Genomic DNA, 27029 nt, shown 5'->3' on the forward strand with positions numbered 1-27029 from the left:
CATTAACAGATTATGCTACTGCAACAGGTGTCGTGCAAATCCGTGTCCATGCGGCGGGTCTCTCCGGATAAGAGAAGCAGATCTCGAAGTCAGTATCCATGCTAACAGCATTCACCGGAAGCAGTTCAAGGGCCAGGAAAACGTCATACGCTCTGTATTTTAGACACCACCCGTGGTAAAGCGATCACTTTTGCCGTAGCTACGCTTCTGTAACATTCCCACACCAGCTGGTCGTGACTTCATGAATTTTGTAAGCGTTTAGAAGGGTCAAATTAACTGCTTACTGCTAAATAAGGACTAAATTGCTTTCCAAGGACCCTAAGGCTCGACGTATAACCAGCTTCTAAAACACTCTCTGCGACCAAAATAGACAAAAGAAGAAAAAAAATTAATTGAAATTTGGGATGTCACATTGACCTATGGACGCAAAATTCAATGAAACGAAGTTCGGCCTTCATTTTCTCTGCTAGCGATGGACTGTTTCTATCCAAATGAATTGAAATAGAGAGAATGCTTTACCAGATCAAGATTTAATTGCTGTTGCCCTTTAACGTCTCTTTAACGGGCAATAATTGAAAGACTACTGTCAAGATTGGGGGCTCAATCCCATCACTCGTGGTCCTTTGCCAAGATTGGAGTACGGCATGAATTCGAAGGTAGCTGGCCCATGCCGTCGTCCAACTTATTTACGCTGAGATCGTTGATGAAGTGAAGAACTGTTTCTCATCGAGAACGAGGAAAAAGGGTTTATTTACAGAAATTAAATCAGTCTAACATGACTGTTTGAGAAAAAAAAGAGTATCAGTCCAACATGACTGCACGAGAGAAGTGACTCAGTCTAACATGACTGCTCAAGAGAAGTGTGTTCAGCATTCGCACAACCACAGTTTTTATACACTCGATCCGCCGGCCATACGAGGCGGCGACTGTTCGTTCACTCATCACCAACTCGCCTCTGCTCTGCAGATCAGTTTACAGACGCAAAGGCACACACATTCCGATGCCCAAACGACGGCGTTGGAGGGGTGCCGTTCCGGGAACTATCGGTGCCGATCGAGGGTCGCTCGTTGTTTTGCGTCATGCCGAAACGTGAGAAGCCCCAAAATACGTCGTTCCCGCGGTAGCTTGTCCATGCGTGTCAAATCAGCTCCGCGTTGGGGAACTCCGGAACCATTGTTCAAACACCGAACTCGTTCCGTCACAATGTCGATGGGGCGGGTGGAAGGCGGCGGATTCCAGCACAAAGGCCGCTTCTTCGAACGCCTCCCAGCTGCAGCGACGGTGAGGGGGAGATGCGCGTCGTGTCGCCCTGTCGTAACTGTGTGGCAATCTTGTTTTGCAGCTCGCCATTCTTAACACTACGCAGGCCAAGTCTTTACTGAATAACGTACTCTTCGAATACGTCGTAGTCGCAAACCGACAGTCCGCGAGTTGTTTCAGGCTGACGCAATCGCTTCCGTGGCACGCAACCTACAAACGCATGGCCTTCGAGATCAGCATCTGTGTGTCGAGAGGGTGCCACCCGGAGACGTGGTTTGGGACGCCACCTGTCGTCTCGGCTCACGTTCCGCGGGGCCAAAGAAGGCTTATGATTAGACGCGGAAAATAGACCGTGGCGGCGCGGTAATTTTAGACACTACGAGCGCTGAAAAGCATTGTGGGTGGGGGCCGGGGCGAGCGACACATTGACGACAGATTTTGATGACGATTGTCGCCTCTCATCGCCGTGCATCCTTTCGAACCGTGCAGCGAATAGCAGGGAAGAGCTTGCAGCGCTCTCTTCCGGCAGTTTAAGAACGCTTCCAGAATTAGAAAGCATAAGGGAACGAAGGCTTTGGAGTTAAATGTTTTCTCCTGGCGTGCCGTTCCTACAAAGCTTATACTGACCATCACCGACCAATGTTTGGCCCTGAAGGAAGGACGGACAAACAACGGAGCGCGCCGTTGTTTGTCAGTCTTCCTTCTTGCTGTATGTGCCTTCTCTGCAATTCACGTTCCATTCTCAAGGAAACCAACCAGCCCAACGCCTCGCCGTTTGAGCCTAGAGCAGTCGCGGACGTAGCATTTTTTGACACGAACGTGCTCCTTTGGGCCACTGCGGCGGCTACTCCATACAGGATGCATAACTTAGGCGCCCTCGGCGCCCGCGACGTCGATATCGGAAAATATTAGCTCCTCGCGCAAGCACTCCGGCATTCTGGTCTTTGTGAGGTAGCCCTGATGATTGTTGAGCTGTTCATCATTCGCAGAGTTTGTCGGAGCATTAGAGAGCCGCTGGCGGTGGCGCATATATATAGTGGCTTTGGCGTTGGCCTGCGAGTTCCGGCCGCTGAGGCCGCATTTCGGGGGGGGGGGGGGGGGCACGAAAAGAAAGGGCCGTGTGCCGTGAATTGGGCGTGCGTTAAAGAAACGCACGTGATCAAAATTAATCCTTAGTCCTCCCTACTATAGGGCGTGCCTCCTAATCATATCGTGCTTTTCGTACGTAAAACCCCAGAATTTATTATTATTATTATTATTATTATTATTATTATTATTGTTGTTGTTGTTGTTGTTGTTAGCAGCAACAGCAGCAGCAGATGCAGGCGCGGATTACTCTTTTATCCGCCGGTACGAGCATACATGCGAGAGGCCGACGATGCGGGTTGTTTTCCACGGTGGCACTGACTGGGTGAAGGCAACCCGTCCGCACGATATTTGTTATTTCATCCATGGCAACGTAGCAAGCACAGTACAAATGGACGCATGCATGCATGCACTCAATTATCATACTCGCCTTACGTACACATACGCACGCGCGCACAGCCGCGCACACATACACAAGCACAAAGAGATGCTCTCAGCGCATACACACAACAAATTGATGCCAAGCGCGCACCGCATTTCCACACACACACACACACACACACACACACACACACACACACACACACACACACACACACACACACACACACACACACACACACACACACACACACACACACACGCGCACACACGCACACACACACACACGCACACACACACACACACAAACGCGCGCGCGAGAGAGAGAGAGAGGGAGGGAGAGAACTTACTTTCACAGCTCAGACGAGGAACACTTGTCATCATGAATATTCATGCGCCGGAACTTTCCAACTTTTCGTTGGAAGTGGACCGGAAGCGCGTTGCAGGGAAAACAGCACCGAGCGGTTCCGCTATACACGCTGCTGCATCGCACGTCGAGGGTGTTTCGAGGAATAAAAAAAAAAGAGTTTGCAAGCGCTGCCGTCGTACGTACATATATGCGCGGTGTCGTTCTGCTGTCCGCCGGCATTAGGCGGCTCAACGCCACCTGAGGTGGTTGTTTTCGTCGCACTTCTCGGGCCATGGCCGAAGCGTGGAGTCCCGCCAGAGCTATGAAAAACGAGGCTCTCATGAACACTTCCAGCCGAGTGGTATAGCTTTCGTTAGGCGTGACAGCTGTGTCGACGTGAACTAGTTTCGCCCGCCAGAAGGAAGGAAGGAAAAAGTGGAGAAGGAAAGGTAGGGAGGTTAACCAGTATGGCTTAACCGGTCTGCTACCCTACACATGGGAGAGGGATGGGGGAGATTACAGATGGGGAAGGGGGAGAGCGAGAGAGAGCACATATCACAGCACACACACATCGTCCGTTGGAGTCCATCATTCTGGCATGGTACGCGACGTCACTCTCACAGCCGTTTGTCCAATCCCGTCTCTTTCAAAAACCGAAGTAGTCCCTTTGTCGCCTTCACCTGCGATATCTTCTGTCGGCGGCATGTGAAAATCGTGTCGAGCGACAATGGTCTACTGTCAAGGCGCGCTAGAACAGATGCCAGGGACTGTCGCTGAACGTTATAGTCAGGACAGTCGCACAGAACATGTTCCAGCGTCTCCTCGCAAAGACAGGCATTACAGAGATCCTTTTCGGCCATCCCAATGCGGAAGGAGTAAGATTTGGTGAAAGCCACCCCCAGCCATAAGCGATAGAGCAGAGTCGCCTCTCTTCGACGCAGTCCAGTTGGCATATAGAGATGCATCAAAGAGGGCAGGTGGTATTGACGGTTGCTCTGGGTGGTCTGGCTGTTTGGTGTGCACCATAGAGATAGCGTGATCTCATGTGCAAGCACTCGAAGTCTGCTAGCTGCGTCGGATCGTGAAAGCGGTATGGCCTCTTCTTGTGCGTCTTCAAGAGCTGCCCGAGCGGCATTATCGGCGTCTTCATTTCCAGTGACGCCGCAGTGACTTGGCAGCCACTGAAACGTCACATGGTGTCCTTTCTCCTGTGATGTATGGAGTAGGCATCTAATATCGAATACGAGCTGTTCGAATGGCCCGCGATGCAGAGCTGATAGTACAGATTGTAGGGCTGCCTTTGAATCGCTGAAGATTGACCATTGCCGAGGTGGCTCCCGATTGACGACACGAAGTGCAGCGCGAAGAGCAGCTAGTTCAGCAGATGTCGATGTTGTTGGGTGGTCAGTCCTAAAGCTGATGGTAATAGCTTTTGCTGGGACAACCACAGCACCGGACGAACACTGGATGTTTGTGGAACCATCGGTATAAATGTGTTCCCTGTCCGCGTACCTCTCGTGCAGAAGAAGCAGAGACAGTTGTTTGAGCACAGGCGACGACAGTTCAGACTTTTTTTCCGATTCCTGGTACACTGAGTTCGCCCGCCAGAGTTTCCTATACAAACATTGCCGGAGGGGAAATCGCTAATGTCTATGGGGGAGCTGCAAGTTTCGCAGTCCAGCCAGCGCGCTGCACACAGATTTGCCTTGACTTCGTGCTTACGCCTTCAACCGACTTTGTGGTCGTATTCCACAAAATATTGCGTTACAAACGCAACGCTTCACAGTGGTTATGCACGCACGTAGTCGTAATTGAGTGCCTTCAGGCGTTTAAGAAGGTAGAATCCCTTTGGAATTTTCAGGCCTTTAAAGACAGATAAAGAGAATGAAACCTCCGACGGAACAGCGGATCCGCGCGAGATGCTGACGACAATCACTACTGCTGCTGCTGCTGCTGTTGCTGCTGTTGTTGTTTTCGGGACCGATTGGTCGTGGAGACGAACTGCTCGTGCATTGACGCATTGCGGGGGAAAATAATGACCACGTGCCGGCCTGCACTTTTGATTCACTGTGCTATTGGACGCGAATTTATAGTCCAGCGTTTCGTGCGTGCATGCGAGACAACGGCCGGCAAAGTCGGATGCGTCGCGCCGGCGACGCCAAGGTTGCCTGGAATTTGCTTTCTGCACAGTTCGGCAGGTGGGGCTTCGTGGCCGGCACATTCGTAGACCACGTACACGTTAGGCTTGTGCATGTTCTGATCGTGACTGATCACTCCCCGCTCTCTTCGTATCACCGCTTATCGCTGCTGTATAAACTAATGTAAGAGAAAAATCTGTTTCTGTGTACGCAAATGTTAACTCTCCTCTTGCGTGAATGCGGACTGATTTTTCCATGTTTTCGTATAGTTGAAGTATACTGCATTTTAACTGGCCGGAACTGAGTTCGTCTCTCAACTGCCAATTTCCTTCAGACGCTGTTATGAGATGCAATTTCTTCGATAATTATACGCTTTCAAGAATGTTCCTACTAATTTGCTCCAAGTAATCGAGTAGCGTATCCAGAGCACAAAAAAAATGTCGTGCGGCTATGACACTCAATAGCTGTTTTTCATGCTGGCGGGTATTTATTGTGCTTGAACAGAACAATTTACTGACGTTACTGAGGAGCACCTCAATCTCTGAGGTTCGGGTTTTCGCTTACGTACCATCCGCAGAGGCGCCGCGTTCTGTGCTACACGCATCCGATATAACAGCCTTGTTCAAAGGCGGATTGAGTGCCCTAGAGAAATTTGCATTAGAAACTGTGCTGCCACGCCGGCTATCACATGGAACTACGTGTTTCAATGCGCGTACGTCGAACGTCATCACAATGGCGCTAACAAACTTAATTCATACCCCTTTAAATTCGCCGCAGCGCTTTTCTACAAATATCACACACGCTACAGGTTCGCGTTCTCTGCACACTAAGAACAAAGTGATCCTCCCCTCAAAAAGAAAAAACTGTCCCGAGCAAAATGTCGAGAACACAACCATTGTCGTTGTCACAGATCGATGGTGCGGATATTCGCAATACATGTGGCTTTTTTGCGCCGATCTTTTGGTGCAGGGGGAAATTTGTGAAAGGAGACAGACCTGGTTCTCTCCATCTGACTGATGAGCACTTCGAAATACAGCAAAATTGCTTGATCATGTGGAGTTGTTCAGGTGACGACTCCATCCTTGCACAAGCGCACCCGATCGGTTACGTAGACTACGAACGGAGCGTCTGCTCCGACATTCTTGCAACGTTTTCTGCGCTCGCCGCTTGGCCTCGCATGAATTGCTGGAGTCTAGGGTGCCTCAGTACCTTACTTCTCCATACAGGGTTATCACAAGTCTGGTTGCGCCTCCATATTGTGTTGGGACACGTAAAGACACGCTGTGACGGAGAGGGGGGATTTAGGTTCTGCGCTCGCTGACAGTAAAAATGGGTAATTTTGCGCAGTTTGTATGCTTACTTGCATTGAATTATTTACTCCTCACCCTAAAAGTGGAGGTGGAATACTTACAGGGAAGCTTACAATGAAGAGAAAGTTTCGAGCCCAGTAGATAAGTAGTCGTTTTGCCGCGCTTTCGCTCAAGCTCATAAATTTGTTTCGAAAGCAAAGTTGACTGCTGTGGTGCATACTTAAAGCATTGCGTCTTATCCTTATAACAAGGTTGACGTTGCTTTTGCCTGTAAAAGTATAGCTGTGTAATACTGTGAGAAGCTCTAGGACGAAACGAGGTTAATATATAAGGCAGTGTTCTCGATAACTGAATGTACTGTGGTTATCGGGATGCAAATCGGGCGTGTGGAAAGTGAGAATTAAAAGAACACGTGGCATACTCTACGAGCGTTCAAAAGCAACCTAGAAGCCACAATTTCGAACACGGCCGTAGCTGTTGAATTTCAGTGGGGACGAAGTGCAAGATCACTCCTGTACTTAGATTTAGGGGTGCGTTGGAGAAACCCGTGTGGTCAAAATAATTTTGACGCCCCTCGCTGCGCCGAATAATTGGATCGTGGCTTTGACACGTAAAACCACCGAATTTATTACTTTTATTGAGTGAAAATCAAGCACAAGGCACCATGCACGACCTCAAAACACTTATAAATGAACACCGTCGTTGCAGACATCTAGCCTAAATATAAGCCCATGTGTTCGGCTTCTGAACATTTCCTGCCTATAGCACATATTACAGTATTACCTACCTGCATAAGTGTAGCGCCAAAATATTTTGCTGAAAAACAATTTGCCTCAGGTTCTGTTATACAGCGGCACATGGATGAGCACAGCAATGTGAGAAAGAGCAGCATAGTGACACATCTCACACACACAAATAAACGGGAATGTCTATTGCGGAATCGTACAGCTATCACTTAAGTAAAACCACAGGAAGATAGCCTGCAAATAACTGAGGGGTGCTTCAAGGCAGCTCTCCAACACCTTCACCTGCCTGAAGCCACAGGATGCTGTGCACATAAACTTGAGAATATATTGGCAAAACTGGGCTCAAGTTGTATGCTTCCTGCAAACATGAAAACATATCAGTCCAAGTTTACACCCGCGGCCGCGGTTTTACTTCTATATTTAAGCATCCTCGCTAAACATGGATAGTAGAATCAGTGCAAGTATAAATGCTGAGCCGCAACAATAAAAAAAAACTGCAAGAAACCTATTCTGACATTTGTATGCTCAATACATGCGATTGTAGGAAATGAACACATTGGGTTTGAGTAGGCGTCCCATCGCCTTTATTAAATGACTTAGACGGCAACTGACATAGTGCCTCAGAGAGTTTCCTGAACACCGTTGCACCCGAAGGCATAAATTAAAGCATCATGGCTTGGAGGAGCAAGGTTCTTGGCGACTTTTTCCTGCGTTCGGAGTCGCGGGGAAAGCTAAGCCCCAAGTGCCGTTTTTCCGTTGAGGTGGTGCCCAGAGACGAACAGCAAACGGACATGATTGGGTGTATTTAGCTATAAGACGTTCTAGTGCCTTTGTCCTCACGTCGCGAGCCCGAAAAGTCGACTTAGCGAGCACGTCCTCAACACCATGACAATTGCAAACACAAGGCAACATGGCAGCGCCCCACTGACTACTGCACGCACATGTACGGACGCCTCAACAGCTCCGACACAATATGGCGGCAGTGCGGCGCGAGCTTGGTCAAACGTTCTGACTAGCCTGAACGGTGGTTGGCGGTGCTGACATTGAGGCACCCTACCGGAGTCTCCAATAGTCTTCCGCGGGTCTCTTATGCTTTTCGTGACCTGCCGTGGTTGCTCAGTGGCCATGGTGTTGAGCTGCTGAGCACAAGGTCGCGGGATTGAATCCCGGCCACGGCGGTCGCATTTAGATGGGGGCGAAATGCGAAAACGCCCGTATACTTAGATTTAGGTGCACGTTAGGGAACGCCAGGTGGTCCAAATTTCCGGAGTCCTCCACTACGACGTGCCTCATAATCATACAGTGGTTTTGGCGCGTAAAACCCATTTAAAACCTATTTAAAAATGCTTTTCGAACGTGGTATAAATAACGCAGAGCAACAGGCTTTAGCCGATCATATATCTATAAATTCATTTACGGTGGTAGCCTACTCTCTCCCAGCAAGGCACCGGTGTCTTTTCAAAAAGAACCTCTGCGTGACGTGCGCAACGTCGTTTTGGATGCACAAGCCCGCTTAAGTTCCCTGATCTGAAGCTCTGGGTGTGCAAATGGCGAAAGTTGAACGACTGCTCAATGGTCAGCACTTCCGGTTCCCAATTGCACGTTGCGCACGTATGAAACGTAGGGTTGGTTTCTATTGCTGGTGCTTGAGCAAAGTTTTTTAGAGCGCAGCTCCTAGGCGATAGTTCCTGCGTTTCGCGTCGTCGTCGTCGTCCCTCGGCGTAATCGAAAGAACGAGCACGGGGAAGGATAAAAGCGCGAACGGGGAGCTTAGCGGGGGATGAAAGCCGGCGATTGCGAATAGAGCGTGAGGATGAAAGCGGAGGAGGAAGGTGCAGCGTAACCATGAGGCGGAAAGCGGAGGAGGATATGGCGAGAGCGTGAGAAGAAAAACGCAGTGACACGCAAGACGGGCTCTGCGGCGACGACCGCTACGAGATGGCGCCCCGTCGTCTGTTCACCGACCCCACGCGGCGAGCGCGTCCACCGATGCTGTGTATGAAAGCAAAGCGCTGCATGAGCAGGAGGTCTGTCTGCGGTGGCTGATGAGAATCGCGTCTCCGCGTGACCCACGTGCTGCCTCTCGCGATGTCCCGATTAGCGAGGCAGTCGCGCCACACCTCGCTCCGTTTGCAATGTGCCGCAGGGGACCGATTGTCCGCGTGAGCCACTATATCGCGAAATGAAAACATATGTGGAGCTGCGCTCAAATTTCGCATTAGGGAGTATCGTAATCGTATTTTCCTTCACATATACAGTGAGGATGAAGCGCATAAGGAATAAGAGGTGTGCTTGACGACGACGGCATCATAGCGCAGACGTAACGAAAAAGACGGGGGGAAGCAGTTTAACCCAGTTTCTAGCTAATAATGGCTGCCGCTGAGAATTGTTGACAGCTATCATACGCGTATAACGATGTTACTTACAGAATGTGCTGTATTTACAGAATGTGCAACCCGAACCCATACATGCACTTGCGTCAGAACGTGCGGAGAATGGGCGCTGAAGCTTTCTCTAAGTATTCTCTCGCCTACAAGTGCAGCAGTGAAACTCTAAAGCGATGCCTACTGCTTATAAAAATGTAAACCAAATTGGATAGGTGTAGCGACTGAAGCGTTTTAGATGTCATTATAGGGCTTATCTCCGCCCACTCAAAGAGTGTGCTCAAGGATCCACAGTTGTCTAAGCGTGAGCGGATGTGAGAGCATGTGTTATTGATCGAGGATTCCCGGAATCGGATTATTCGGACAGCAAGTGTGATCTCTCGACGAGATTGCAAGTTTCGCGCAGATCCACTTAAGAAACGTTTCGACTAATCCTCTTACCTGCCACTTCGCTGAGCGATCAACTGCACTTTTTAAAGCTTCTTATTCCGGCGTATTCCGCTTTTTCGTGGAATCAGTTAGCGATTTATCACTTCTTTATCTTTCCACGGTGCAGTGCATATCATAGAAGGCCGCGAAGGAGCCGATTCGATAGCTGACTTAATGAAACTTCCAAGAAAGGAAGAATTAGGAAGCAGTGAAACTATGACTGCAAATTAAGATAAGGGCGTCATGTGATTTAGTAACAAGTTGTTTCCGTCGTTCATTTGACTACTAGACGATGTAGTAGAGCTGGCGACAAATGTACCCAATGTTGTGAATAGCCTCAAATAAGTAAATAAATAAATAAATAAATAAATAAATAAATAAATATCTATATGCACGACGAGGTGTTGACATACGGAGAAAGATAGCCCGCACTGTCTTAGTTGTATCAACAGTGTCGTTTAATGCCGCAGCGTTATTTTTCAAATAAATTTTCAACTGATTATTGCGTTGTTGGTACGACCATGTTCTGTTATTTATTAGTAAGCTTTGTCAAAATGAGCCCAACTGAAGCTTCGCCACGTGAATTGCAGCTCATCGATGGATATCCTCTATTTCTCTTAATTGTCACGTCGCGCTCGTAGTTTCCATGAGACTCTGACATCGCCTACGGTTTCTTTTTTATACGAAATGACTGCCTGCGTTTTTATGGGTTCGGAATAGGGGTCAATACAGGCCTGTACAACTGTATGAAAAACAGATTGAAAAGAACTTTCACCGTTTTGAAAGCAATACCGATTCGCAACCGTCGTCGTCACAGTACATCTGAGCACTTTCGTCGAATCACGTATACACTCATACGTTCACCTACGTTCATACGTTCACATACGTTCTTTGACGCTTTCCTGTACAATGATTTCAGGTGTGTCTGCGCCTTCAAGTAGTCTCTGTCGGACTGCGAGTGTGCTATGCTGGAAAGCAAACGGCCGCGCTTGTTCATTTTAAAATATTTATTTTACTGTGACAATACCAAAGTAAGCTAATCTCACGCCCACTAAACGCCAAGCTCGTTAGTGCCATGGTTTAGCTGTTTCATTTATCTCGTTTTTTTTACTTTGCATATATGCAAAGTGAAGGCTGACCTTCAGGATAGCGATTTCCTAACGACAAAGCATCTTAACCCGGCCATCTACCCGTACGCTCTTAATATGGTTTCGCATACGTTTAGCAATTAGCAAATGGAGCGTTTTTATAAAGATGTCCCACTTTGTTGTTTGAACGTATGCACAATGAGATTTAGACGTTATGCTTAGACTGAAGTTGGACTGATGTAGAACGATTGAAAAAGGTATAGCAGTTCCACACGCCTATTAGAACTTATGTGGAAGAAGACGGAGGATTTAGCCCTAGATTCATCTGGTCGTCTCAATTCTAAACCCCCTTTGTTCCTCCTGCGTCGTACCGACGCGCAGCTCCTCGTGAACAAGGGACCCGCCAAGCCCCAGCGCAAGATGGCCAAGCCCGACCACGGGGTCGGGCCCGGGTCCGCGTCAGCCCACGACCAGGGATCCAGGGACGCGCTGCTGCTCGAGGACTCGCCCCGGAGTCGGTCCTCGGTGCCGCACTGCGTGGTGCTCGAGACCTCGTTCACCGACCTGCTGCCGCCTTCGGAGATGGAACGCCAGCACTGGGACCACGTGACCACCACCGACTTGGCCTACCAGGTGCGAGTTTCGTACAGACGATTTCGGTTGGCACCTTGTGAGCGAGCGCGTTAGGTCAGCGACGTTTACGTTCGTTCTGAACTTTTATAGCGATAGCAATATTATGGACACTCCAGGCGCATTTCCGCCGTCGCCGTGATGTTCTGTGATAACATTCTGGCCACGCACCGTATGATGTATGGGCGAGTGGAAGCGGGCGAGGGTGCGCCGACGATTATGGATTTATCTCGCGCGCGCAAGGGAGGGAGGCGGTAGGAAGCGCACCGTCTTCCGTCTCGCGCAAGGCATCGGGGGGAGGGGGGGGGCGTTATCCAATATAGTAAGCTGTACCCCACGTACAGTTCTTCTAGATGTGTTCAATATTGCCTCCGTACACAAAGTATAAGAACACCAAAAATTAGAACTACCTATGGTCGGCAGCATATTCTGCATCAAATACCCAGTCCGCTTAATAAGCTTGGCAACATGTTAGACCTAAATAAACAAATTTCCAAAAACAGGTTTAAACAAGTGCTTCTAGAAAATTGCATTGAATATGTTTAATTACTGTTTAAGTGTTGATTACAACCTCCATATTTATTGACTTTTTTTATCTTACTCAATGTACACTGCGTATTTTATTTCTTAGCACACATTGCTTCTTTTTTTTTTTGCTGCTTGTCACAATTTATGTATGTCGATCTGCTTGTTTTCTTTACTCTGTGATATATTTCTTTTGTTTCTTATATCTAGAGACAATTTAGATTGTTCAATGATTATCTTATGTCTGCTCATGACTGCTTGCTGAACTGTATCTCGGAGCAAAAGCCTCTGTCAGCCTGTATAGCCTTTTGCTTTTGCTTCGTTTTCTGTTGATGTACAGAAAGAAATCAATAAATAAACTTCAAACTTCAAACGTCTACTTTGGCGGCGGCTCTGTATGGTGCGGCCACGCGGGTCCTCTTTTGAAAGTGGTCTGTGACGGAGGCAGAGCGCATCGAGTGATTCGTGTGCGCTGTGTTCTCACCGCTTAGTTCGCGTTGGAACGAGAGGCAGTACGAAGGTGAATTCGCTCGGTGCTGCTACTGCCGTGCTTCCCGCACGCCGTCGTTTTCGCAGCTAGCTTCCGCGGCCATCGAGTGAAATGCGTTCACGTTTGCTTGTGCGCGCGTGACAACATGCTTGTTCATTAAGTTAGCAAGCGAATGTTTACAAGCTACTCTCCATACTTCGCAAAGCTGTCTAATGATTTGCTATCGCAATCGATGCTTCGCCTTTCAGGCGAAACTGCGGCTTTCCTAAAGCGAAGCTTGCTTTTCGAGCCTTTTCGGAGTTTCAGTAATGTGGATGCTGGATGCTGCTGCTCTTTTGCGGAATAGCTCATACTTTAAAAAAAAAAATTGATGTCGCGCTCGTAGGTGGGATCCAACGTCGGTGCCCCAGTATAGCAAGCAGACGTTCTAACCGTTAGTACACAATCGCATGTATACTTTTTATAGTGTCAAAGCAAACTAGCTCTTCGGTATGGTCACCGCGTGTGTAACAATGCTTAGCGCGGGTCCGTAAGAGCACAAGCGCCCGCGCCAGTTTCATTTTGCGCCAAAGACGCAGGGCTGAAATGAGCAAATGTGTAGCATTTGATTACCCGCTTCGCAAAAACTTCGCTTATTCGCTCAGATTCTCAGATCTGCGTTGGATCGGCATACTCTTTTTATTATATCTTCTTTTTTTTCGGGAGCTTAGATTTCAGGTTGCGCGGTGTTGCCAATATATATGCGATCCTTGAACAATAGACGACTCTTTAAACTGTGACACTAAAAAGCATTTACAGATGCATGCAAATCTGAGCGATTCACCCATCGAACATAGCTAACTGTACAAGGGCGTTCTCACGCTCTCCGAGATAAGTAGGGGGCCATTTCGCCTTGTTTTGAAATGAACCAAACACTGTAAATGCGAACACTATACATCAGGTGCAATTCCTTCGCAATGCCCGAGCCCTACCAAATGCTTCAATATGTCGGAGCTCTGTACTTATATAGTCAGCGTTCTATCGGACGCATGTTCCGTCATGCTGCGCGTTCCGACGAACTGCTAGGGCTGCGTCGCTGCCTGATCTTTGGTTGTTTGATTAGATGACGTAAAATGGACTTCCATAGGCGACGCGTAAAGTGAACAGTGTTATGCCGGACACGAATACGCGCCCACGGTTATCACCACGGGGTTTGACCTCGGAAACTCAACGAGAAAAACGAGAGCGCTGCAAGAGCGTCCCCATCAAACTCGGTAACCAAAGCCACGCTGCGACAACTTTGCGGCAATTCGTTGCCCTGCGGCAGGTGGTACCTCGCTCAAGTGAGGCCTGTGGCGAGAGCAGCCGTTGAAATGATGCATGCCATATAGACCGTCTTCTGTTCGCGCTTTGGTAACCTGTAACCGCTTTGGTAACCGCTTTGGTAAGCACTACATGTGCAGGTGGTCCAGGAACTGTAGAATGTGCAGCAGCTATGGTCCCCCCATGATCTTCGTCATAGTACCTTCATCTTCCTTCCCGGCCCCTATCGTTCCCCCAATCCCCTTCCCGCAGCGTGAAGTAGCAGGCTAGACTCAACTCACTTAGACCGGCCCTCTCCTCCTTTCTCTCAATAAATGCCCCCCCCCCCCTCTCTCTCTCTCTCTCTCTGCTCTTTTATTGACTTTTGATACCGATACTTGCATAGGTTAAATTTCGTGGCTTGCACGGATTGTCTCGACTTTGTGAAAATGCAGCCTCTGTTGCTGTCGACAGGGGCCAGTGCACTGTCACTTTCGCGGCGATTCGAGGCCCGCGTAAGAACACGCGGGCCAGTCACTCGTTCGCACTGGCGATTGCATAATCGCAACAGTGGTTAAAGGTCCAATGCGATGTACCGTCTAGACGTGGGATGGAAGGAAAAAATTACATGCGCGCATTCTGTTCGCTCTGGAAGTGTCCTCTCTTTTCTGCTTCGTCAACGTCGCGCCGATGGACGCTGCGCAGGTTCGGGCGCTGCGCATGGTTCCTTGCTCGTTCGACGCCTCGCCGGAGAGGAACGTCGAGTCGTCCCCCGACACGGCCTCGTCGCACACCGACCCGCCGACGACTGCGAGCGACGGGCTGAAGCCGCACTGGATGACCTGGGCGCCGCTGGCCTCGCCCGAGACCTTCTCAGAGATCTCTAGCATCTCATCCAAAGGTAACTATAGACCGGCGTACCGCTGTCTGTGAACCTCTCACACATAGCAGAAAATGAGACCTTCTCAGAGATCTCTAGCATCTCATCCAAAGGTAACTATAGACCGGCGTACCGCTGTCTGTGAACCTCTCACACATAGCAGAAAATGAGACCTTCTCAGAGATCTCTAGCATCTCATCCAAAGGTAACTATAGACCGGCGTACCGCTGTCTGTGAACCTCTCACACATAGCAGAAAATGAGACCTTCTCAGAGATCTCTAGCATCTCATCCAAAGGTAACTATAGACCAGTGTACCGCTGTCTGTGACCCTTTCGCACATAGCAGAAAAGAAGTGACGCTGCTAGTTCAGCGAGAAGAAAGGAAATTTCCGAGGACCCGCTTTTTACACCGAAGCTGTTAAGGGCTGCTTTCCCCCCGCTATAATCTCCACTTGTAGAAAAAAATACCGAAGATAGTGCTATGCAGCTGAGGTGAGGCAGGCTTTAAGCACTTTTTATGCTTGAGCGAATCCCGAAGATAGTGCAATACCGGGCCGACACGTGGCGCAAGTGAAGCAAGCGTTAAACACTCCCCATGCGTGAGTCGATACCGAAGATGTGCATTACTGGGCCGACCCGCAATGGAGGTACAGTTCGCCATTAAGGGGCCCACATATACAGATTCGCTGGTTATCCTTCTTCACAGGTTGTAAGGGCACATATTTTTTGTTAGCCATATCACGAGGGGCCAACAAGCAAAGACATCAAGGACAGCCTAGGGAATTGAATGTGCTCATTAATTGAATTGCTACGTGCGTAACTGAATATATGTGCCGAACTAGCACTCTTGCCGCTCACCAGGTTGCGTCGGAAATACTGGTGATTCACTAGAAAATGTGAACCTTCGCCCAAAAGGGGCTCTACCGCAGTGATCTTTAAGGGTGATTTAGTAGTAGCCGAGATCGAAGAAAATGAAGCGTTGGCAGCTCATGGTGTGAGGAGGTTATCTAGGAGTTTCTCTTCCACTGTCTCAATAAGCGCCCGCAGGCAAAATCGATATCCTGCTTTCTTGCATATCGGGACGGAGAGTCCACGGAGCGCTTACGTCAGGACCCCGCCTCTTTTTCTTCTTCTTTTGTTTTGTCTGCCACTTGGTGCTGCACGCTGGCACATTTCCTGATCCTGTCTCGCGAGCTCTGCGTTTTCTCTGAGCTCTGAGCCCCGAGTTATTCGGCCTGCTGCTCGCTGTTTGTACGCGGCAGGCACTGCGTGGGGGACGCGGAAATGGCCTGCGTGTGACGTCAGTCGGTTGGCGGGGAAACGCATCTCCGAGAAGTTGCAGTGGGCTTTTGTTCGAACTCGCAGCTGTTATGGCCGCGCACGTCGCTGTAATGCTTTGCCAACGCGCTCTTCGTCGTCCGACCTACGCACTGCGCTTTTCAGTTTGCAGTATCCAAGCCTAGTGCAGGGGGCCGTTTAAATAATCAACATAACAAGAAATCTCGCTGCTTTGTCGGAAGTACAAAGAGGTTATCGACAAAAGCCTTTCTCAAACATTGGAAGGACTATGCAAAAACTTCAAATATCTCTTTTAAAGCGATACACGACGCTAACTGTTCTCCAGGGAGCCAGCGTGGGAACGACGGTGGCGCGCTGGCAGCAGGATCCTGGTCCCCTATCGGCGACAAGGCGGCGGACAGCACGATGGAGCCGGAAACGCGTCACGAAGACGAGCCGCCGGAACCGGATGGGAGCGCCCCGCAGCGGCTGGTGACGAAAGCTACGGTCGAAGCCTGGCCCGCCTGGTTTTCCGACGTCCACCTGGCACATCCGGTTGCGACGAGCCCCACAAACAGCACAGCAAGCCTCCACCTCGAGTTCGAGGTATGCATGCGGGTCCAGGCGACATGGTTAAAGTACAGGGAAAACACGGGGAAAACACGGGGAAAGCGAGAGATCGAAATTCAAGACGATGAGCAAAAGGAGAACAAGGTGAAAGCAGGAGCCAACGTTTCGACAAGTAGATTTTGTCTTCATATGTCGACTTAAAGAAGGCAAGTCCACTCATGGTCAGTGGCGTAGCTAGGTCGTCTGGCACCCGGGGCCCTTAGCTCTCCTGTCAGCCCCCTCCCCCCCCCCCCTTCGCCCTTTGGGTGTAGTCGAGGAAGGCGGGGATATCGACAATTTTTGGGTGTCTTCAGACGTATATGGCACTCCCCCCCCCACCCCCCCTACTGGCCCCGTGCACCCGGGGCCCACGGCCCCCCGGCCCCCCGTGTTGCTACGCCACTGCTCATGGTTAAAGTACAGTGGCTGCAGTTAAGGCGAAGCTTTAGATCGGGGGTAAACTCTGACTTCACCATTAAAATGCGTGTAAAAACGCAGTCGCGTTAACTTTGGACAACCACTGCAGCGATTTGAATGATATATTTGTTGCTTTTCTGAAAGTAAGGTCAATTCTAGAACCGGCAGTTGGCAGAATATTGACATAGGGCCTGGAACTATCGCAATATTACTACAAATTGGTAAGTTAAAAAAATCAAGCGCGGAGTTTAAAAATTCGTAAAGCTGCACCAAAATCAAATATGGAAGCGATGTAAACTGCATCTGTAAGAACATCTACAGAAGACAACTTTTGATGTGCTTGCGTCGTGCTTTTCCTTCTTTGCCCCTTGTGTTTGCGCTAAATTTTTGTAACCATGAATCGAACAATCCAACTAGCCCAATTAGCAGTCTTGATTCGCCCCATGTATTTAGGTAGAAGCGCCCCTCCTAAGCTAAACCACAACGAATGTAGTTTGTGTGCAAGGGGCACGAGCAACTCTTGCGGAGCACTAAGATATACTGAGTGCTGCATAAGTGGCAGTGCTAGGTATACATGGCTTTTCAAGCTAAGTTGCCGTCTGATTGATTTGTACTCTGATTTCTCACGGGTGAAGCATCTCGCATTGGATTCAGTTTAATAGGCAGTTTGCGAGCATTAACTTCCCGTTCTGTCAGCAATAACGCCGAAGCGTGTGCCATCTGCGGAGACAACACTTCAGCTTCGAAAGCAAGAAACATTTGAAAGTACTTTAGTATGGCAAAAAATTTCGCTGGCACCGGTCGCCCATGCATGGTCGCTCGTTGTGAGAAGGGTTGCACGAGTATAACGAATACATTATATAGCACATGATCAACACAACTTTGTGATTAGTGTAACCTTCAGAGCCGAGAACGAGCACGTTCTCAGCAGATTTTGGTTTTATTTTTAGCCCATCCTTCCTCCTGTGTTATTTTTTTTCAACAGACTTTCAAGAAACCCGCGGCGCAAGACGATCTCCCGCGGCAGCCGGACGTCGCCGGAGCGTTGCAGAAGCGATCGCCTTCTTCCGGTCTGTACATGTCCGAGGGCGATGCCGTCGGCGGTGGCCACCAGGAACGCTTCTTCCCGCCGCGGGAACCGGTCAAGCGCGTGACCTTTGACCTCTTCGCCGCCAGCGAGGGCTCTCCCCGGAAGGGTTCCTGGACGGGCCGCGCCGACTCACGCGAAGCCGGCGGAGAGGCCTTCCTCGACGTGGACAAGCGGGGAGCAGCAGACGAGGAGGACTCCGGGGACAGCATGTACAACTCCGGCGAGTCGTTCCCTCCTCCTCCGGCGTGCCTCGAGGAGAGGCTTCGGCGTCCCGAAGCGGAGCCCTGCGCGGAAGACGAGTCCGCCGAACTGTTCGACGCGTACGGCTTCAACCCTTCGTGCTGCCACAGGGGTTCGCCGCCCCCGCCGCCTCTTTCGACGGCGCTGGTGGTCACCACTAGTGACTCCGAGGAGGAGGACGAGATGAGCAGTGACTCGGGTGGTGAGGCGACCCTGTTCAACGCCTCCAAGTTGGTGGTCACGTCCAGTCCCGCCAGGACAAAGTGCTTGACGATACCGCAGGCGGCCAGGCACGGTAACCGACCGCCCCCGATGGAGAGTAGCTTATAGTGGGTGTTGTCGGTTCCACATCTCGCGGCGTACTCATTGCGGCGAGATTTTGCGCGTACGTTCTTCATATGGACCACGTGTTTTGAAGGCAGCGATAGAAGGCCGAGGAAACGGTAAAGTACATCTAGAACGGGTGCTAGTTGACGTCGAGTTGTGTGTGCGGCCTAGGGCCTAAACAAGCTAAGCTTACTTTCGTTCAAAGTGTTTGTGTGCCAGAATCGTTTTGGACTGCGGATGATTAACACGATGTCATGCGAACGCTGCGCCGCTTTCATGGTATCACGTTATGTCGTGACACTCCGTGGTATTGGATTACGTGGGGAAGGCGAGGTGACGTGATTGGTGCCGTTTGTATAGCGTCCTTGTCTGTTTGTGGTTTTTTTGTGGATGTATACTGTTGTTTTGTTCCTAGCTGGATCGTTAAGTCTAAAGGACAATGATGAAGAGAGTGTTACATTTCGCGGAAGTATGTTTAATTTCAGAATGACGAACACGCCCAAGGACAGGAGTATTCTTTCGACGCCCACAGCCAACCTGCTGTGAGACGCGATAACAAACGTGCAAAATGTAGGTATGAAGTGCTACAGATGTCTGCCTTTGCACCTTTGCGTTCAAAAAATATCCGCAACAACGGTGAACAAAGCTTCGGTTTCTCATTGCTAACATCGTTAACGTACCAAACTCCATGCCTGACAACGCGGAGTATACTTGGGCACTGTCAAAACTTGGGTCAGTATAGGTAGACATGACAGTATTTACCTTGACTGACATTATTGGCTATCAAAACAGCGGTTCACGAAAAGATGGAGCCTGAGGTGATGAGCAGTTGTAGAACAAGGGGCATCGCCGGCTGGTAGCCAAATTTCTGAAAAAGGGGCCGCATAATTGACTGCTCGTTTAACTCGGCATAAGCGCGGTAATACTAGATGCATCTCATGTTTTGCTAGAGCATCCTAAAATCAGTAATCTTAAGTCTTTGAGACTATATTCTAGTGAACTAGATCTTAGGTGGTTGTCAGAAAAGGCAACTTTACAGGCTGCGCGAAGTCGGTGCTATACTGTCCCCGAAAACTTGAGAATGCGAGGCATAACCTTTGTGAGTTCATTGCCAATGGCTTCCAGTCAAACCTAGTCCAACGACAGCAAATTGTAACTACTGCTTCGTAGTTGGGTGGTACAGCTCAAATGTTCCCTGCCAAGTCAAGTATTTTGACAAATTTCATAGCATTGCATCCCACTAGAATCGTGTAGCAGTGCGAGGATTGTCGTGCCAACTCGTATTACGATGCGAGGCTTATGTGATATAACGCTTCATTTTTAATTGTGTTTGTTGCTGCGTTGTGTTTTCGTGCTTTTTAGTTCCACCAATGTCACGCTGAAGCTGTCATACCCTTTCCTAATACCTGCAAAACTTCCTCGGCATAACTGTAGTTATTTCGAGTTTAGCTGTCTTATCTCAACGTTCTGTCAAGTAATTTCCTGTCGAAGCGCCGTCGCCAAGATTTGAAGAAAGACGAAGACAGAATAGGAGAGAGACGTGATTATGTTACGTATTTATGGTCACCGTCATCATCATCATCATCATTATAGTCAGCCTATTTTTATGTCCACTGCAGGATGAGGGCCTCTTCCATCGATTTCCAATTACCGACGTCTTGCGGTAATCCGATTTCAGCTTGCGCTTGCGAAAAAATTCCTAATTTTATCACCAGATCAAATTTTCTACCGTCCTCGACCACCCTTCCCTTGCCTTGGAACCCATTCTGCAACTCTAATGGTCTACTGGTTATCTGCCCTACACATTACATGGCCTGCTCAGCACCATTTGTTTTCTTTAATGTCAGCTAAAATATCAGCGATCTCTGTTTGCTCTCTGATCCACGGCGCTCTCTTCCTTTCTCTTAACGTTACAACTGGCATTTTTTTGTTCCATCGCTGTTTGCGCTGTCCTTGTTCTCGAACTTCTCTGTTAGCCTCCAAGTACTTGCCCATATGTTAGCACCGGTAGAATGCGACGACACGTACCCTTTTACTTTCAGTGACACTGTTAAGCTCCCAGTCAGGATTTGGTAATGCCTGTCGTCACACTCCAACCCATTTTTATTCTATAAGTTTCCTTCTCGGGATCAGGGTGCCGTGCAAGTAACTGAGCTAGATAAACGTACTTCTCCACAGACTCTAGAGGATGACTGGCGATGAATCATTGCAGTTATGAATCATCGCAGTTAAGCTGCGATTACATTTCAGTGAATTACTTATACGACTGCATGCGCGTACACAGTTTAAATACTTTAATCAGTGCCTCGCTTCAAATAAGCCCACAGGTTAGTGCAAGATGACTCATTCTTTACCTCAGTGATCGGTGAATACACGCGCGCAGACGCACAGCGCAGACTACATTCCATTTATTTAGATGTTGCGGGTCATAACGAGAAATTGCGAATATAAACAGATTTTGCATATACCTAGATCAAGGAAGGTTCATGATGGGGGTGAGGAGAAGTTTCTGTGGCGCCACCCGAGGTGACGTGGTTGACGTCACGAACCGCTGTTATTAAATAGTTTGAGTTTGTGCGTAAACATACCTTTCTTAGAGGAATGTAGGGTTACCGGTGGCGTAAACGTAAGCGGGTGGGCTGGTGGCGCTACCTGTAGGCGCATTGTGTTACTAAAGGAGGCAGAGTTATTTTCGCAGAAAGGAAGCACCATTATGTTTAGCTGCTGGTGTAAAGTGTCGGAAGGAACATGACCGTTACCGCGAAGCCCCTCTTTCTTTATTTTAAGCAACAAGGAAGTCAATGCTAGACGGAAGCGTGTCTAACACGTTGTGGCTTGACTAAAGGTCGCAAGATGTCGCTAGAAACGTTCTTGCTGCCATCTACACCTCCGATAAACCATTGTTTCACGAAGGGTTCCACGTTTACGGACACAGCAAAACTATCTGCTGCTATAATTGCTCAGCTTCCGCTTTCACGTTAGAAGACTGACACTCTGTATGCAAGCGCCAATTTTTAGCTGCGGTTGCGTTTTTAATCTGCCGATTTTACCAAGCTTGCTTTGTTGTTACGCGTGCTTTTCTTCTTATTCTTCTTCTTCTTTCGTACCCGCTTTTACTTCCCAATGTATCCTGCCACAGTTCACCTGGCGAAAGAGAAGAAAGCGTATAGCGAGAAATGCAACCTCCCTCTCGAGAACCGCATGTACTCAGTGTGCCCCAAATCTGATTTTTTGAAATGGCCATACGAGGTTCTACACAAAGCCCTCGTTATCACGTCATGTTGATAAACGCGGGAATATGAGGCGTATCTTCAAAGAAAATATTTTGTTATAATGGTACCAATGGCACCGGTCTTTGTGTTAATAGGCGCATGACCACGAAATAACCTGGACTCATGTTTTTCCTTGCAATGCTCAAACGTTCTTTTGAAGTGTCGTCGAAATTTACCTTTGTCTACGCACTCAAGGCCCTCGAAGCTTAAGATGGCGCGTCAAACGCGCCCATTGTCTCGCCATAGCGAGAGGAACCATTTTTGTATGCATTAATGTCTGACGCTTTTGCTTTTCGCAAAGGACATTTTCTCTGTATATAGAAAACTGTGTAAAATAGTCGTAGTGAATTCCGGGCCACTTGGCACCGTTCCATTCATGTCGAAGTCTAGGAAATTCGGGCCCAAAACAAGCAGAGCCACTACACTCCCCCCCCCCTCTCCCGCCTCTTGTGGGCGCCACTAGCCAATAAGCGTGCTTTCTACTGTTTACCGAGAGAGACCAACCGCACGCGTAACGAGCCAGAACTGACCCGATGAGGCACCTTTACAGGCCTAGAGGCACTTCGCAATATCACTCTATTTCCGCATTCCGCATGGCAACCCAGGCGAAAAAAAAAATTGTGAAGTTCCGTCTTTCACTGGTCGAAAAACCTATCCGAACTGCGTACGAAGTTCGAAACACAGGAGTGTAAGGATTTGAAAAAATTGAAAGAAAAAAGAAGTGGGCCTGCGAGAATTTCGAAGTGATCTTATCACGATAGGAGCTTGGGATATCAGCTCTGTGTAACAACGCGCGTTGAAGCTACCTGAAGATTACTCATAAATTGATGTTTTCATAACGGATCCAATACAGTAGAATAGATGTCAACCTGCTCACTAGTCAGCGTGCTCGTTCGGGCTGTGGCTTAGGTGTACCAACGAGTGTAGGTCATATTATTCTGATAAGATAAGCGTATCCCCGCTACATAGGATCCAGTGTGCAGCAGCCATGTTCAGCTTGCCGATGAATTCCATGTAGTGGGAAACTTCATCGTTACGTGTCACCGCGTGGGAATTTCGAATTTTGAAAGATCACGGTGGGTGCCGCCTAGTGATGGTGCGGGCAAACTCCACTCCGATGTCCCGAATTCCTGATCACGTGCCACACGACGAGATAGTACACATTCCTCAAGAGCACCGCCTGTAAAGGGTGTACGAGACCTGTTCACGGCGAAAAGGCTTTGTGAACTAAACACGTCATTCCAGGGACTTACTTATTGTACCTACCGAATCTTTGGCGTGCAGCCGCCTTTCTTCTCGGTGGTTACGCTGTCGGGAAGAGCCGTGAACTTACGACGGCTGATTAAAATGTACAAAACAAATGCCCCGTTTACTCCTCGTGCTCCTGTTTGAAAGTTGACTCCACATAGCGTAGGTGTCCAGCGTATTTATCCAGAAGGCTTTCTTTCAGCTTTGAATGTGAATGTACAGTGTTTTTCTCGCCGTTCAATTTCCGAAGGACGCTATAAAGTGCATGCGGTTAGGCTGGAGTGGTAGGTAAGGACGACGGGTTTGTTTACAGCTCCGTCTCAACCGTCTGTGGAGGCTTTGTAAACATAGAAAGGCGTGAAAACGGAGGGTGAGTGTTTACGACAGGCGACCTTCTTGGTTGTGCCCCCAATTCGAAACTTCCGCGACGGGCTTCCGCGGTGTTGGCGGCGTCTAGAGGAGGTTACGTGTTCGTATATTTAAGGGGTATAGTAGGGCAAATCGACCAAAAACCTGATTTTTTGATTTCATCAATAAAAAATAATACACACTGTGGGGAGCAAAACAGTGCAGCGGCGAGCGCGTAGGAGCGCTCTAAGCCATTTAAAAATGGCGCCAAAAAGCGCGCCCCTGGTATTTAAACGTGACGGACGCGAGGGTTTTTTTACATGTTGTTTTCCGTCATTTTTTCAGTGTTTACGTAATTATCTTTACTTCATGTTTACGTTTACGTAAACATGAAGAAAGGCTTTGGGGAAGACACGAAAAAAGCCAGAAAATTTCTGTACTCTGCTGGTGCATGTTGAACGGTTGTAGTGAAGGTGCAAACATAAAAATGCGTTTTTCTCAAAATGACTTTTTTCAAAATTTTCGGAACTTGATGTACCTTTTCTGGAAAACTACTCAGCCCATTACGCTGAAATTTTCCCAGAATATGCTCACATCCCTTGCGAGTAATCTGAACCTAAATGTGTGAAAAAATCATTCAGTTATAACTAAAAAAAAGAAAAGATTATTAGAAAGACCCTCCGCAGTACGAGACGTGTGACGGCAATATTTTTTTTCTTGTGACGTAAATGTAGCAAAGTATTTTTTAAAGGTTCCAGTTAAACCGACTATTATACAGAATTATTGTGCGAAATTTCACGGTCATGCTGTTTTTTGTTTCTGAGAAAAGGTACATTTTATTTTCCATCATAGCTTAAAGTTCGGTTCTCAACTACAAAAAAAAATGAAAAAGGCCTGAAGTAAAAAATTACACCAATTAAGGCCAACGCTATTGCTATTGAGCATGCAGAATTTCACGCTAATATACAGAACAGTTGTTGAGATATAAAGCTGAAACCAAGATAGTTCATGCACCCTACCATACCCCCTTAATACAGTATCGGCGCATTTTTGGTAGCACACAACGCAACCTCTTCTCGCAGAAAAAGGATGCAAATATGCTACAAGTTCTGTGAAATTCGCGAGGCCACCAGCAAGTGAAAGGTGCCGCGCTTTGTGCTTGAAGATCAGAGGTTAGACACTGATTCTCTCTGTTAAGTAGTCATCCGGTATCAAACAGGTGTACGGAAAGTTGTCATAAGGTGATGGACCAATCTATGCTCATCTAGTATTTCTCTCTAGTGTGCCTCCGATTATCCGAAAGTACATAGCCCTCATCCTCTGGTGGTCTTTGATGGAGCGCGACAGCCGAAGCAGCTTCCGGATGACCCATTTCCGAGGAAGAGTGTGTAGATGGTTTTCGTTCAATCATATTGCGACGGTATGCTGATGAAAAGGGCCGAAACTTACGTGTGCTGTGACCAGTCCAAACCTAATTGCTTGCCTGTCTTGTTCACTTGAAGCTGTTTTTCGATACATGAGACCTCTCGATCGAAGCATAAAAGGGCCTCGGACTGCCAACTCGGACACCAAATCAGGCTAACCTGGTGGAGTGTTCTGGAACCATCTCACTGGTTGTTCCCACTGGGAAAGATTACTTGTTTGCTGAGGAGGTAGCGATTGGAGGCCTGCTTTTGCTTTCTTCGCTGTCATAAACGGCACCACTAAAGTTGTAATTGAGTGACTTTGCATTTTTCGCCGTGTTTTCTCAGATTTTGCCAACATCAAGCAAATAAAGTTAAGCCTCTACACTCAGAGCCCCCGACGTCACACAATTTTATCAAAGCCTCCTTGACAGCAAGTGTGCGGGCTCCGACCGTGACGTCATACAAACAAGTCGGCGCTTTCATTGCAAACCATGTTTGTTAACACATCTACATCACCTGGCTAAGGGACATTCGCGTATGATTTACTCCGCCTGACGTCACCACTCGAAGCACGTATTCCGACAGGCACTTAAGCTGTGTTGAATAAATTGGTGTTTCTACTGCAAGGCACGATATGACGCTTGCCTGTTGCCATCTGCATTTGTTCGTGCAGGATGCTGGCTTGCTTGCGTGACGTCACTACTAAGACCGCAAGTAAACTGCGTTTTTCATTTTGCGCAAACTGTGCTAACTTGTCTTTTTTACTGCGAAAAAAACATGCGAAGGTACTAGAATGTTTCTTTTCCTAGTTGGGGCAGTAATTCTTTCTTAGGTTGTCAACAATTAACTCGCCCCGGTCGTTTCTAGCCGCAATCCGTGATGTCACAGAAGTAGCTTTCAAGACTCAAATACCACTTCGAAACCTCTGGAAATGCAAATGTCTGGTCTTGGTGAGTGTGTACCCTTTCCTCTTATCAACGTAACCCTTCAATTTATCGATACATAGCATCTCACATTTGAATCGCTTCTTTACTTGTTCTAAATGGGGGTCACATCCTCAGCCTTCGATCGTACCAAAACTAGACTACTGCTGCTACTTCTACTACTACTACTACTGCTACTGCTACTCATTTTTCTGCGAAAGATCAGTCGTCCCAACTGATTATTCAGGGAATTGATGCACGAAAGCACAGGTTCTTGTTTTCCAAGACGACAAACACAAGCGCAGCGAATCGGGGACATGGTGTTGATTTTACGTCGCTAGAAGAAGACCAAATGCTCCGAGGGACCGTATGGTGAGCACCGCTAACTAGTCGACTTGTTGAAAGAAGGAGCAAGTTCTTTTTGTACCGTCTCAGTATGTGTGTGACGCGCGAGTCTTTTAAGTCTCATGTGTGTAACAGCTCGAGGCATATTAGAAAAATCTGCTCGGGACTCCTATAGAAGATCGAGGTTTTTACATAAGTGTCGTTATGCCCTTTCTGTAGCACGACTCCGCAGCTGCTCAGCTTGAGCGCAGGATTGGTCAAAGCTTTTTTGCTTCTTGCAGTCGCTCGGCTGCTACGATCAATAAAAAAAGTTTATCCGACAAATGTTCGCGTCTTTCTTCTTGGCGAGCCTTCTTCTTCTTCGATGTTTTTTCAGCGCCGCTTCGTTCGAAACAAGCAACGGTGTGATACGCGTGTACGGAAGTGGGGGGATTTATGTAAGGGTAGCCGGTACAGGCGAATTATGAAAGCACTCTTGTATAAACATTTGGCAAGCATGCGAAACCAGCAAATGAAGGGGTGCAGAGAGACACGGGGTTCTGGCGTCC

General features: G+C 48.3%; 1 protein-coding gene across 3 annotated transcripts in view; it reads left to right on the top strand.

Moving 5' to 3' along the window:
- Window positions 1-26807, top strand: part of inaE (inactivation no afterpotential E) — a 195928-nt gene extending 169121 nt beyond the window's left edge. For all 3 annotated transcript variants that reach the window (XM_070527400.1, XM_070527401.1, XM_070527399.1), the window contains 4 exons: window positions 11553-11804; window positions 14803-14998; window positions 16603-16862; window positions 18268-26807. In XM_070527400.1, coding sequence (XP_070383501.1) covers window positions 11553-11804; window positions 14803-14998; window positions 16603-16862; window positions 18268-18942 — 1383 coding nt within the window. In that variant the 3' untranslated portion in view covers window positions 18943-26807. The remainder of the gene's footprint in view (window positions 1-11552; window positions 11805-14802; window positions 14999-16602; window positions 16863-18267) is intronic.
- The last annotated feature ends 222 nt before the right edge of the window (window positions 26808-27029 follow it).

This window comes from Dermacentor albipictus, chromosome 10 (genome assembly GCF_038994185.2).
Source record: "Dermacentor albipictus isolate Rhodes 1998 colony chromosome 10, USDA_Dalb.pri_finalv2, whole genome shotgun sequence".
NCBI classification, from domain to species: domain Eukaryota; kingdom Metazoa; phylum Arthropoda; class Arachnida; order Ixodida; family Ixodidae; genus Dermacentor; species Dermacentor albipictus.